The sequence below is a fragment of the Lycium ferocissimum genome, chromosome 8 (assembly GCF_029784015.1).
Source record: "Lycium ferocissimum isolate CSIRO_LF1 chromosome 8, AGI_CSIRO_Lferr_CH_V1, whole genome shotgun sequence".
Taxonomy (NCBI): Eukaryota; Viridiplantae; Streptophyta; class Magnoliopsida; order Solanales; family Solanaceae; genus Lycium; species Lycium ferocissimum.
Genome location: NC_081349.1, coordinates 34,380,761 through 34,396,010, shown reverse-complemented (window position 1 = coordinate 34,396,010; position 15,250 = coordinate 34,380,761). Strand labels below are relative to the sequence as shown.

The 15,250-nt window shown below is 36.0% G+C and overlaps 2 protein-coding genes across 3 annotated transcripts; both read right to left on the bottom strand.

Moving 5' to 3' along the window:
• Window positions 1-713: 713 nt before the first annotated feature.
• On the bottom strand, window positions 714-5,179 carry LOC132068201 (actin-like). 2 transcript variants are annotated; one of them, XM_059461712.1, is made up of 5 exons: window positions 5,079-5,179; window positions 3,320-3,392; window positions 2,795-3,188; window positions 1,379-1,992; window positions 714-988 (listed from the first exon to the last, which is right to left on the bottom strand). In XM_059461712.1, the coding sequence occupies exons 2-5, from the start codon at window positions 3,377-3,379 to the stop codon at window positions 923-925; spliced, it is 1,134 nt and encodes a 377-aa protein (XP_059317695.1). In that variant the 5' UTR covers window positions 3,380-3,392; window positions 5,079-5,179; the 3' UTR covers window positions 714-922. The 2 variants fall into 2 exon arrangements, with proteins under 2 accessions (XP_059317695.1, XP_059317693.1); XM_059461710.1 differs by lacking the exon at window positions 5,079-5,179 and adding an exon at window positions 4,279-4,430.
• A 4,272-nt stretch (window positions 5,180-9,451) lies between these two features.
• Window positions 9,452-15,042, bottom strand: LOC132068200 (very-long-chain enoyl-CoA reductase). Its single transcript, XM_059461709.1, has 4 exons — window positions 14,760-15,042; window positions 14,063-14,102; window positions 10,476-11,230; window positions 9,452-9,765 (listed from the first exon to the last, which is right to left on the bottom strand). Exons 1-4 carry the CDS (start codon window positions 14,826-14,828, stop codon window positions 9,697-9,699), a joined length of 933 nt encoding a protein of 310 aa, XP_059317692.1. The 5' UTR covers window positions 14,829-15,042; the 3' UTR covers window positions 9,452-9,696.
• Window positions 15,043-15,250: the final 208 nt, after the last annotated feature.

Below are 15,250 nucleotides of genomic sequence, written 5' to 3'. Positions count from 1 at the left end.
ACGTTTCTATTGTCCTCATCACATAGTAAAGCAAAGTTGAATGTTAGGGAGTTCAGAGCGTAGTTCTCTCGCCTTGATTGAAAATGATTATCTCAAGACGAATCCTTAATTGCAAAAAGCTAGAGAAAACCGGCCCTCTCTGATAAGAAACGAAATGAAATAATCTGAATTTTACGACAAATCTAATCTAATCTCTAATTTCATCTATGTAATTTCAAAATTTGCTTTCAAGCAGCTCCGTTTCTAAGGGAGAATGGACTAAAAAAAGGAGAAGTGTCATGCATCACGCGCAGACCAGCTAGTATACATTAAAGAAAGTGTTGTGACAGACTTTTAACAAAACTTTGGTGTATGTCAGTTGTCAAACTGATGAAGCTATAATGAACTGGTACAGAACCATTTAACAGAATGACTAATTCACATTTGTGAAAGAAGTATCCACAGAGAACAATCATTTCAATCTCATAATATACGGAAAAACAGTAAATTCAGCGCCTTTCATGAAGAAAGCTAGCCACTAAAAGGAATCCATTCTGACAAAAGAGATAAATAAAAGAGGTTTTAAACAAAAAAATCAAAAAATATTTGATACACTAGTTCACAGTTTTCAGATAATATTGCACCAAGCCATAAATTAGGTTGTTGCCTTAAGCAAACCATGATCAATCATCTCAAGTGGACCGCGGCGAGGTGAGGAGGAAGACAAACAGAAGGGAAGTATTATGGAACAGTTGAAACTTCTAATGAATAATAAAAATAAAAGAATAAGATAATCCAACAATCACTCTTTGCCTTCTCAAGGTCTTCAATCCAAAATGAGAACAAAAACAGAAAATAAAGACAGAATATAACACCATAAGCTGCATTCTGTTCCAGTAGGAGGAGGCACTTTCCTCTTATCAATGTTGTTGTTCTCGGAAAATCAAAAGCACTTTCTGTGGACAATGGAAGGACCTGATTCATCGTACTCTGCCTTTGCAATCCACATCTGCAGACAAAAGAAAAACCAAAAACTCCATCAGAAACTGTATGAAGCTTAGAACCCAGGGCAGAGTTACGGGTATGAGGGGGTTCATCCGAACTCCCTTCATCGAAAATACACTGTATATACAAGGTCATTATTTTTTATGTATAAATAGATCTTGAATCCCCTTGGCTTCTCTGTGTGTTTATTTCTTTCTATTTTGAATTCCCTTAGTGAACATCCTGGCTTCGCCAGTACTTTAATACACCTAAGCCTTAGTCCCAAATAAGTTGGAGTCAGCTATATAAATCCTCACTGAACAATTCTCCATTTAAGCTCAACTCATGTCATCATAATGCAAAATAAAAATAAAAAGTGAATAATAAGTGCAAGGAGGCGGAGTTAGATGCAAACCTGCTGGAAGGTGCTGAGGGAAGCCAAGATAGAGCCTCCTATCCAGACACTATATTTCCTCTCTGGTGGTGCCACTACCTTAATTTTCATGCTGCTTGGAGCCAATGCTGTAATTTCTTTGCTCATTCTATCAGCAATTCCAGGGAACATGGTAGAACCACCACTGAGCACTATGTTTCCATATAGGTCCTTTCTAATATCCACGTCACACTTCATGATAGAGTTGTATGTGGTCTCGTGGATTCCAGCAGCTTCCATTCCGACCATTGAAGGTTGGAATAGGACCTCAGGGCAACGGAATCGTTCAGCACCAATGGTGATCACTTGCCCATCGGGAAGCTCATAGCTCTTCTCAACAGAAGAGCTGGTCTTTGAAGTCTCTAGTTCCTGCTCATAGTCTAAGGCTATGTAAGAGAGTTTTTCTTTCACGTCCCTGACAATTTCCCGCTCAGCTGTGGTGGTGAATGAGTAACCACGCTCTGTGAGGATCTTCATCAAAGCATCAGTGAGGTCACGACCTGCCAAGTCGAGACGAAGAATGGCATGTGGAAGGGCATACCCCTCATAAATTGGGACAGTATGGCTGACACCATCACCAGAGTCCAACACAATACCTGTAGAAAATAAAGGATTAGCAGCAATTACCAGAACTCTTCACAACAAGGTAGCGAAATACTAGTTAAATGTCCCAAATATCTCCAAACAAAGGTGAACTCAGTCTTGCCTACCATGGATGACTAATGGACTAACCTTATGATGCAATCTGTGGCCAAAAGATAATAGAAATGACAATCGTACATTATGCGCATCAGTTGAATGCATGGGAAATGTTTTCATGGAAACTAAATGGGCTTCTTACTTATTTTCTAGTGTTTGGTAAGCAAATAAAAAGATAATATCCCAAGAGCATTTATATGTTCTATAGCAAAACACTATGGGGGTGGGAAATGGGGGGTTCGGGGGTGGCGGGGGGTGGGATGGTCAAGGGGTGGGAGTTGGTGATGTTGGATGGGTGAGGAGGAGACAATGAACTTGGAATGTCACTTATGGAACTCGTTTTCCTTACATCCATTAGGGAAGGCATTTTCCTTATTTTTGAGGAACTTGTTTTCCTAGAGAAAATGTTTTCCAAAACATTTTGGCTAACCAAACATAAGAAAATTGAAAAATGTTTTCCTCCATACCAAACACACCCGTAGATAGCTCTTTTAATTGATTCATTACGTGCATCAGTTAAATGCATCAGATGTAGACTACTCTTTTAAATTGGTTCTTGTTTTATTTTTATTTTTTCACAATTCAATAATTGTATACACCATGCATCATCAGATATAACTAAAAGGTCCTTTTCATGGTAGAAAAATGAGAAATTTGAGAGTTCAAAAACAAATATGATGCAAATGAAGATTGGCTTACCTGTGGTACGACCACTGGCATACAGCGAGAGAACAGCCTGTATAGCAACATACATAGCTGGGGTATTGAAGGTCTCAAACATAATCTGTGTCATTTTTTCACGATTAGCTTTAGGATTAAGAGGTGCTTCAGTTAGGAGGACAGGGTGTTCCTCTGGGGCAACACGAAGCTCATTGTAGAAAGTATGATGCCATATCTTCTCCATATCATCCCAGTTGCTGACAATACCATGCTCAATTGGATACTTCAAGGTTAAGATACCTCGCTTTGATTGAGCTTCGTCTCCTACATAGGCGTCTTTCTGACCCATACCCACCATCACACCAGTATGGCGGGGACGGCCAACAATACTAGGGAATACAGCTCGCGGGGCATCATCTCCCGCAAAACCAGCCTAGATATTAAATGAACATCAGAATATCTTTTAACTTTCTTAAAGATAATGCCTCAGATATTAATAAGTATCATCAAATAACATAATGCAACATTAACTCATTCTTAGTACAACAAAATTCTTCAGCTTACCTTGACCATTCCTGTCCCATTGTCACAGACAAGTGGTTGAATATCCTCACCTTCTGCCATCTTACACTACTTCCTGCAAAGAAAACTGAATCTTCAGTTTCCTCAAATCAGCATTCACATAATTCAAATGCAACTAACGTAGGAAACAAAAAATACCACACAAAAATCGGAAATTCAGACCAAAATTCAAAAAAGTTTTCACGTTCATCCAAGTCTAGAATCTAGAATTCAACTGAGCTCAAAGTTTTCGATTTTTCCCTAAATTCAACAGAAAAAAAAAATCCGCGAAATGAAAATGCAACAGAGAAAACAACTGAAATATCAAATGAAGAATCCTACAAACAGTTGATGTACCTCTTAATATACATATAAATATATTCAAAAAAAAAAAAAAAAATTGCCACATATATACACATAGAATCAAGTGAAATATCAATTGAAGAATATATTATCCGATTTGAAACAATCGATGCACCTCTTAATACAATATACATACATATTCACTCATATATACATACCTAATCCGACAAATTAAAAAAAAAAAATTGCTCAAATTTTTATACACATTGTATGAAAAAGTGCACATGCATTGCCTATTTATTAGCTCAGCCCATTTATATGTAGCCCAAATTGACTCATGAGAAATTTTTTAAATTGATATGTTATAGGAGTATTACTTATATATAGCCATTATAAAGAAAAATAATAATTTATAAGGTACTAAAAGTTACGAAAGAACAAATAAACTTATTAAAACTTAGAAGAATTAATGGATTGAAGCATGATGTGACGATGTTAGCTCATTTTAGTAACTTTCTAGGGATTTATTAACTCAAAATTTTTTGACCCTCCAAAATCTCCAAAATTCTAATCCGTCCATTTGACACATTCATCAATCCAATATGAATTATAAGCAAAAGAAAAACAGAGATTGAAAATGAAATGCAGGTGAATTGTACCTTTAGGAGATTCAAATACGAAAGAGAGAGTTGAGAGAGACCACGTAAAGGAATGTAAATGGAAAGTGTGTGTTGTTTTTTTTTTTTTTTCTTGTATCCCTTATTGGCGAAGATGGAAGAAATATTGGAGGGGTTATATTGAAAATGGAGAATAAATATCGGCCGCTGGATTGAATAATAGTATTGATCAACGGACATTAGTGATACATCGTGGGGATCATTGTTTCTTTAGGTGGTCCCTCTAATTTCGCTTTTTCTCACATTCTTTTCTTATTTTCTATAAATCATTTTTTTTTTGGGGAACTCCAGGGATCCAACGCTATCTTCAGGTGCACACTGAGCAATCTGCTTATTGTGCAATAACTCTCAAATTATACAGGAGGTATAAACAGCACCAGCCAACGAGTTCTAACTGAAAAAGTTACTGGTGAGAGGTATCAATCTCAGGTCTCTCATGTGGAAACTACTCACCCAACAAACTCAGCCAGCAGGTTATAAATCATTTTATTAAGGGTAAAAAAATAAATTTAAGGTTAATTTATGTTTAATTATAAAAATGTGACATACTTTTTTGGACAGACTAAAAGAAATGATGTCACATAAATTGAGACGGAGAGAGTAATAACTATAACTACCTTTCTATTCTTAATTAGAGACCTGGAATTCAAGCTCAAGAATGAAATTAACTTTAATAGAGAGCGTTTATTTTTCAAAGCCATATTTTTCAATGTGAATCCAAATTAATCGAGCCCCAAATATTGAAAAACAAAGATTGAAATTGAAATGCAGGTGAATTGTACCTTTCTGAGATTGAAATCAAAGAGAGATTTGAGAGAGACGAGGCAAAGGAATGTAAATGGAAAGTTTTTTCTTTTTTTCTGTATCCCTTATTGGCAGAGATATGAGAAAAATTGGAGGGGTTATATTGAAAATGGAGAATAAATCTCAGCCGTTGGATTGAATAACAGTATTGATGAACGGATGTTAGTGATACATCGTGGGGACTATCATTGTTTCATTAAGTGGTCCCTACTACTCCCTCTTATTTCGCTTTTTCTCTCATTCTTTTTTTTTTCTTGTTATTTTTCCTTGTATAGGACTTGTTTTTTTTTTCTTTGTTACTTTTTATCTTATCTCAATTTTAACACAAGTCAAACGTGTGTACAAGCATGTAATAACTATAAACGTCATTCTATCCTTAATTAAAGATTTCAAGTTGGTTTAAGTTCGGAAATGAAGTTGCTTTAATAGAGAATGTTTTATTCTTCAAAGCGACAACTTTTCAGCGTGTATCCGTCTTAATCGAGCTTCAAAGCGTAATATCGAATAGCTGACGGGAACTAAAAACTAATTTTTTAATGTTGAATTGTCTTTTTTTGAAAGAAAGAAAAAATCACTCAATTCTATGACCGTAGAGTTAGGTGGGCATGCTCTTGTATATCTTTAAAATAACCTTCAAATATTATTGAAATATCTATAAGAAATAATAAGTTAACATTCAACATTAATACTACGGAAAAGGGCAAAATATACCCTTGTACTATGAGAAAAGGGTCAAATATACCCCTCGTTGTACTTTGGAGCTAATTATACCCCTGATGTTATACTTTAGGGCCAAATATACCCTTCATCCATTAAAATTGTCCAAGTTGGACATCGGATCCTACATGGCTGCCACGCATTTAATGAGGTGGATGCCACGTGGCATGCCACTTCAACACCCCTAACCCATTTTACCTTTCCCCTTCTTCCGTCACTAAAATTTGCTTCCCCTCCCCACCATTGCTACCATCATCGCCACCACGTACATAAGTTTTTCCTCGGAATCCCTAATCCCGCCAACCTCTTAAAGCTTCAAGCTTAAGAGAGAGCACTACCCAAGGTGGCAAGATTATGTACGTGTAGCCAAGTTCGAATTTAGTAAGGTGGTTTGGGCACTTTACAGTAACATTTTGTGCTAGATGTATCTTGACTCAAAGGCTACCCATCCATGTGATTTGTTTGTCCTTGTGTGTTCATGTGCAGACAGTACTAATCAACTAGTTATTGAGTGCTTTTCATTTACTTGCAGAACATAGTGTCTCTCTAACCGATACTAAGATAATACTCAAAAGCTTTATTTAAACCATTTTGTTCAGGCGGTTGCAAACTCCACTTCAGCAACTTTCTTACGTGTTGTGGGAAGTGAACTGATCCAGAAATATTTGGAAGATGGGCCTAAATTGGTCGGGAGCTCTTCGTAGTTGTTAATGATCTCTCACCCTTCAATTGTCTTTATTGATAAAATTGATGCGGTCGGCACAAAAAGGTATACATCGGAATCGTTCTCGAGGTTGGAATTCGTGATGTTTGTTAATAAATATGTTCGAGGTGATGGTGCAATGCGTGGTGGAGGGAAGAAAATTTTAGAGGTGGAAGTAGGGGAAGGCAAATGGATTAGGGGGTGTCGAGGTGGCATGCCACGTGGCATCCACCTCGTTAAATGTGTGGCAGACACGTAGGATCCGATGTCCAACTTGAACAACTTTAACGGATGAAGAGTAAATTTGGCCCTAAAGTATAACAGCAAGGGTATAATTAGCCCCAAAGTATAACGAGGGGTATATTTGACCCTTTTCTCATAGTACAGGGGTATATTTGGCCCTTTTCCGTTAATATTAACATGTCTGGCCAAATTTCTAAAATTTATATATTTTGAAAAATAATTTTTGTCAGAAGTGTTTTTCGAAGAAAAATTATTGGAGTGTAGCAATTCTTGTTTAGCTAATCAATTAGGAAAATGCTTTTGTCAAAATTGGAATCAACAGCTTATGCTTGGTTAAGGTTCTGAAAGTGCTTAAAGATTTTTTTTTTTTTTCCAATTTGTGAAAAACAACTTATACTATTACTTAAAAATACTTATTTTCCCCATAAAAACTGGCCTAAACACCTCAACTCTCTAAGCATCTTTCAATTTTTTGTCAAAAAGCATTTCTAACTTCGAAGAAATTTGGCTGAACAAAGTTATAAATATAAGATTTTGGTATGTGCTATTAACTAAAAAATAGTACTGTAAGGGCTCGTTTGGTACGAGAGATAAGGATAAATTTTACCGGGATTATATTTAAGATGGGCTTATCAACATTTAGTTGAGATAAAATGCAATATAAGTAATTCTGAGGATTAGTTATCCCGAGATTGTAGTGTTATTTTACCTCTGTGGGAAGGTGGAATAACTAATCTACTTATCCTGGGATAACTTGTTTTCAACCAAATGACCCCTAAGAGTTTTTAATGAATTTTCTTTTCCAAAAGGTTCTTAAAAATAGATGCTTCACTGTTTAATGGCATGAAATGACAGGTGAATGCTTTTTCGCAAAGCTGAAAAGTGCTTCTGGTTAATGATACCAAATCTCAATTAATACAAATAAAGGAATAATGGATCTTGAAAATCTTCTTAACCCCCATGACCATGAGGTGTGTCTACAAAATCTCATTCCTTTTTTAGAGTAGCAGTACACAAGTCATAGACACATAGTTGGAAAGTTACTTGACAAAGAGAGAGTGGGGGTCAGCGCCAAGATTCTGGACTAGTAGTACTCGGTCAGCTTGCGCACATCTTGACTAGTACTATTAATATCTGCAGTTTTCTACTGCATAGGTACTGGATAACTTTAACGATCAAACCTTGGACCATAAGAGGAAATCACCTGATATTGGAAATTTGAACTAGAGACCTCATGGTTCTCAACCCACTATATTAACTACTAGGTGAAAATCAATGCTCCAATCAAGATCAAAATTTCAGCAAAGACAAAAATAAAATAAAAAGTTAAGTGATTTTTTTATCATCTGTCGCAAGCCTTGCAGATAGAGTACATTGGTAAGAGCGTGCTCGATAAAATAGATGAGGTACGCACAAATTGATCACAATACCATCATTATAAAAATTAAAAGAAAAAAGTGAGTGTGGGGTTCATACTCCATAGCCATTCCAGCTTTTTGTAAAAGACTTCCAAAGATGCAAAACCATGTGTGATTGTCTTAAAGACACTCGCCTTTTTTTCTCTTCTGATGATTAAAGCAGTTAATACAGCAATTTCACCTGTCAATCCAACTTAGAGATTCTACTTTTTCTCATCCTACAGTTGTCATCTCTATCACTTTGGAGTGGAAACGTTCAACCCAAAGATAACTTCTGGATGCATTGGGTGGCAATCAAGTTCAAACAAGTTACTTTTATGTTGGCTTTCTGAGAAATCTAAGGGATTGAACCTTTATATGCTCAATTTCTTTGACTACCAGATATATCTGGATTAGCTTGCGTGCACCTTGACTAATTCCACAACATATCTGCTACCTTCCACCCAACATAGGTACCGAGTAACTATTTCTACCAAGACTTGGATAGTTTTCTTTGAGTATCGGATTGTCAGAGCAATTTTCATCTTGTCATTTGCTGAGAAAGGATAATTGCAATACACACACACACTATGTTGTGTACAACAACAACAACTATGCTTTACTGCCAAACTAGTTAGGTTGACTGCCTTTCGATCTCAGTTTCATCCTTTGTTTTTCTAATAAAATACTTTCAGAAATATTTCCATGTTGAGACAACTAGATCCACTATTTGATGGATCTTTACAGTAGGGCATCAAAGTGAATGTCAATACCAGTACAAAAACGATGCCTTCCCAAAACAAAACAAGATCCTTTATGCAGAGAACAGAGAGCCAAAAAAATAAAAGATAGCGCGGTCAAGACAAAGATCTCAGCAAGTTATGTCCGAGAAAAACGCATCCAAAGAGGTGTGATGTAAACAATCTACCCTAGTGACTGCTTCCCTAGCTTGAACCCACGACCTATAAGTCACACGGGGACAACTTTACCGTTGCTCCAAGACTCCCCTTCAGAGAGCCAGATTAATTTAAACTTGATGGATTCAACCAATAAATTTCTTAGACTAAACGCATTGTACTTTTGAAATTAGAGGCAAGGAACTTAATATATTTAATGAATATTTGGTGCACTCTTCACGCATATAGCTACGTTCTGTGTCAACAATACTAGTTCAGTTGAACCTACCGTGGATAGGTTTCATCGGCCTCTGCCTGTATGATGTAAGTTTCTTGCAAGCTATCATATATTGTAAGATCACTGCCATACACAATATATTAATGCAACTACAAAGGGCAACAAAGATGGTTATTGAAGCAACCACAAAGAAGTGGAGAACTACAAATATCATGGAACTCAAAAGATCATCTGGTCTAAAAAGAAGCCAAGACATGGAACAACAGTAATACAAGAGAAAAATCTGATAAAAGTATTACATCCTCTTATGAGAAACATAAACCTTCAAAAACTGCAGGTTCACAGAAAATGATCAACTAAATAAATAATTCTCAGGCTTCCTCCCATCGTCGAGGAAATGGTCTACAGAAAAGGAGGCAATATCACCCATCGTCGAGGATACTTTGGTCTTCCTTCCTTTCCATCAAAGAGCTGCAAAGAAAAGGTATCAAAGCTAAGAAAATGACGCAATAAAATAGAAATTCAAGCACAAAAGAATATTTGCTTACTTCACTATGTCTAACAAACAACAACAAACACATTGGCTATCTATCTAAATAAAATGGAGACCAAATTTGGCAGGAAGCTCAGAGAGAATTTTATTAATGTTTAGATTCTCTTGAGAGCAAACCGTGTTAAGTCTGAACTGTCAACAATCATAATAAGCAAATGTAACAGTTTTCTGAATAGAAAAACAGTGTATTTGAGTCCTCTCTAGATAAGATAAATTCATTGGGAAGGAGATAAGGTTCAACTTTCTTTCCTTTAGGCTTAACTCCTACCACCCTATAAATTGTTGTGCATCAGCAAATGGAAGCTGATAGAATGGATAATATGCTATTCGAGAGAGCATCACATGCTTTCAAATTGAAGCCTACTGATATAAGAAGACTTGAGTGGTCAACAAGCCTCAATGTAGATGCAATATAAAGCACTTTTTTTCATTTTTGGCCCACCGGCCGAAATTAATTACGGGCGCTAGCTAAAATATACAAAACGTATACACTGATTATGTATATTAAGTATGTATGTGTGTATATATATACAAAACCTATACATTTGCTGGCTATTTTGTAAATTAAATCACCGAAAGCCCTATATAATGCATGCAAAGAAATGTGGTCAAGTGAACCATAGTTTACCTTCTTCAAGCGACGATGCTTTGCGAGGGCCCAGTTAGTCATAATGCTAGCAGCAACAATCATGAAGACATATCCTGCAACAGTCTGAGTAGCAATGTTGAAGCCCAACCACTGGTAGATCTCTGTTGTGTAATTTGCACAGGTAACAATATTAAACAAGAAGCCACGTGGTATTTGGTAACCCCCATTACCAGTGGGACTACGGAGATTTCTCAACAATAAATGGCAATAGAAGTTTGCAACTTGACAAACTATCCCAAATCCAAATCCAATCTTCATCTGGAGATCGCTTACAGGAGTATAAAGAGGATGATTCACAAAGTAAGCAATGAAAGCTCCAAAAGACCAATAATAAGCACAGTTCCGAAAAACATTGGAAATTGGAGAAGTTGCATGGCTAAAGCGGTGCACAAAAAAGGTCTCCATGATCCGTTTGAAGTAGTGGAAACACCAGTAATACAAGGCATAAGTCTGAACAGGGTGGATAACACGTTCTTCTTTGTAGCCAAAATACTTGTAGACTGGGAAGAAGTAAAAGATAGGATAGAGTAATAGAGGACCCAGATACTCAAAGAAGAAAAGCGTACTATACTTGACTTGTGGGCCCAGATCCTTGAAAACTACAGTTAACTCGCTTGTGCTTCCATTAGTATACTCACTGAGACTTTTCTTGTAGTGAAGAACAGTTGGCCTCTCTTTTGACCCAGGTTGGACGGGTAGAGTGAGCCGTTGTCTAGAAGGATAGTATTTTTTGGCTGTTGAGATAAGAAGTAAACAATATTTAATGAAGTTAAAATCATATGCAACTTCTAGAAATAAGAAACTGGCATTAACACAAAACAAATGGCAGAGTACACCAGTCCAGGATTTATCTTATGGATTGATCCTTGCCCCTTTGCGTTCAATTTCAAACCGATGAATTGCTAGATAGTACCCCTTCTGGCCCACTTTAGTTGTCGTGTTTTTGTGTTACACATCCCTTAAGAAACTATTAATAAGAAGGTTTTTTGTTTTACTACTAAACCTCTTATTTATATCTTTAATAAGTAGTAAATATTTATTAAAACAAGGTTGAGCTAATCTGAACAATCATAACAATGTGTATGTACTCTTCATATCTGGGTTTTCTCTGATAAGTAAACAATCTTTATTACTTATAAGAATTAAGAACAATTAATACTAGGGTGTGTTTGGTACGAAGGAAAATGTTTCCATGGAAAATGTTTCCCTAGAAATATATTCTTGGAAAAAAACAAGTGGATTCCTTACTTATTTTCTAGTGTTTGGTAAGTAAGCAAGAAATTATTATCCCAAGAGCATTTATATGTAATCTAGCAAAACATTATGGGGGTGGGATGGGATGGGGAGTGGGGGTTCAGGGTCGGCGGAGGGTGGGATGGTCAAAGGGCGGGGGTGAGGGGCATTGCGTGGGTGGGTGGAGACAACGAACTTGGAATGTAACTTGTTTTCCCTACTTCCATTAGGGAAGTCATTTTCCTCATTTTTTAAGGAACTTGTTTTCCCAAAGAAAGTATTTTGACCAACCAAACATGAAAAATTTGGAAAACATTTCTAGAAAATGTTTTCCTCCATACCAAACACACCCGAAGGGTAAAATGGGAAAAAAACATACTTAATTATATCTTGATATTCTAAAATGACAATTATTTTTAGTAAGCACGATAACTAAAATGGACCGTAGGGAGTAATCATTAATGTTTTAAATATTATTCCTCATAACGATCCCATAACAATGTCAAGCACATGCATAGAAATGATAAAATGATTCAATAAAGAAAATGCTCGATTTTAAGCGGCACAATTGGAAATATAACTTATCCCCCCAGCATTCACTAAAAAAGCAAAACTGTATATGATCACTTTAAAGCAAGAAATGCACCATAACATCACGGGAAAATTTGGTAGATGAAGAAGGTCCAGTTTGATACAAACCTTTGCAGATGCTAGATTAACACAAATCAAGTAACATGTACCAACTACTTTGAAGTGAATAAGCTTAGAAAAGCATCCTCACTTTTTACACAACTTATGATCCTCCAATCTGGACTAATTGAGTTTAATATGGAACGCCACTTGTGGAACTTGTTTTCCCTAATTCCACTAACAATATCTTCTTTTAATTGAGTTTATGACAAATTTATTCAGATGCATTACATTTGTTACCAGATCAGCCATCACTAATCAATACCATCTAGTTGAACAAGTATCAATTGTTTAAACTGAAGTCAAACAGTGCTTCTTCCCTATACTCTTTCATTGCACATGTTAGTTCTAAAACCTGACTACATGAAACTTTAAGGAAACCATGACACTTACCCCTTTCATGCCATTTTAAGTCGCACAACTTAACACTTTTAGGTCGAACTTTTCAAAACTGAAATGAAATCAGTATCAATTAGTTCCAAAATTTTGATGATGATACTTGAACAAATGAAAAATCCTTTTCTAAGTCCCAGCTAAATTGATGACTATATTTTTAAATTGTTATTATAATGAATAAACAATGTACAACGAAAACAAAAATTAGCATAAAAACACGGACACCTTATCAGCTTGCTTTAAATCTCCAAAACCACTCTATATAAGTACATGAAACAAACACACACACACACAAAGAGAAAATTTCCGTATTTCTGATGAAGCAATTAAATCATAAAAATCATTCAGACAGTAGAATCACAACTTAAAAATTGAAACCATAAATTTATCAATCCCTGATATGACCAATAAGGAGACCCCTAAAAGTTCCTGGTAATGCACAAATCAATCTCGTTAAATGCATGGTAAAAGCTATTACACCTTTCCCCTTCAAACTACTCTGTCTTTTCATTAGTCAAGTGCTGAAGGCAGATATGATGGATATTTCCTCTTGCACATTCTAAGTGTTTAACTAGTACATGAACATCGAACTTTCCAACGGATGGATCTTCTGTTTTCTGTGCAAGATCATGAAGTATGAACTAGCAAAACTACGTTACGATTTAGCACATCAAAAGGCAAACAACACTAGGTGATTTTTTCCCATATGCCTATGCTTTGATGGGGGAGAGCTAACCCATGTCTGTGCTGCTGATGGGTCATAGGAGATAGCAGCTACCCAGTATAATAGTCCAGGTACATGGTTGTTAAGAGAGAGAAAAAAAAAAAAAAAAAAAAAAAGAGAGAGAGAGAGAGAGAGAATACTCCCTCTGTCCTCCGTCCCAATTTATGTGACAGTGTTTGACTGGGCACGTAGTTTAAAAAAGAAAGACTTTTGATACGTGTAATCTAAAACAAGTCTTAAATGTTTGTGTGGCTATAAATCATCTCATTAAGTGTAAAATGGGAAATTTAGAATTAAATTGTTACTACTAAATATAGAAAGGTGTGTTCATCTTGGGATTGACAAAAAAGGAAAGAATGTCAGATAAATTGGGACAGCAAGAGTACAAACTAAGCTACCATTTACATACACAATGATGCAGCCAAGTGGACATCCTTTAAACAAAGTTTAATCTTTGAAATGATCGACTCAGAATAACAGCCCTATATTACATAGCAATAGAAGAAATATAGTAACCACTCACTTCTTTTATGAATTGCCTCCTGCAGATCAGCAACTGTAGCCTGAAATGACGATAACAACAACAACAACAACAACAAGCAGAATTACATAAGCAAACCAGTATATTATAAAATCACACACCTATATGCACCATTTTTTACACGAATCATCCACTATTCTGGCTTAAGATACGTGTCCATGTAGCATAAATGAGCATCAAGAAAGCTGAACTTTGCTAAACAAAAACCTATGTTACTCGGACTCTTCAAAAATATTGACGGGTGCGTTTCGGATTCTCCAAAAATAGTGTATTTTTGGAGGATCCGACACGGGTGCAGCAGGAGTCCGGGGAACTTAGACAAAAACAAACCCGGATAAGGAAAGATGGAGAAACATACAAAATCAGTGACAATAACAAGCAGAATTACATAAATAACCCAATAAAATGCAAAAATCACACATGTAAGTAAATGCAGCATTTTTAAACGAATCGACCACTATTCTGCTTAATTCAGTATCAAGAAAGCTGAATTTAGCTAAACAAAAACAAACCCAGATAAGCAGAGATGGAGAAACATACAGAAACAATGACGACAACAACAAGAACCAGAATTACATAAACAAACAAATAAAATATAAAATCACACATCTATTATGTACGTATCATTCTCTTTAACGAATTTAGCTAAACAAAAACAAACCCAGAGGAGGAAACACACCGAATCATTGAGTTCAAGGCCACCCTTAATGAGTTCTTTGCCACTACGTGTCACCACCAAAACCTTCATTTTTTCGCCCCAACAATTTGGGATCTAAAAAAAAGCAAATACTTGTAAGAAATGATAATGAATGTGAGGTTTGAAGAGTGTAATAGATCTCTTTGAAGGTGTTGGGGAACAAGTAAGAGTAGTAATTAATGGGGGTATAGTAAGTAGTTGGGTAGAAAGTAGCTGAACAAACTATTTGTGTTCGATGAACTAACTTCCTTCAAATCATCAATCAATGTTCATAAATATCAATCTAAGTTGTGTATAGTCTTATTTGACCATACAACTGTTTAATGGGCTTTAATGGACCACTTCACTAGGCCCATGACCCGAAAACCTTGTCTATTATCGGGTCATTATTTTGGGTTAGGTCTTTAATTTTCGGCCCTAACTTTTTTGCGGACATAAGTTTATATTTTCGAATCATAATGTTTCCACGAGTT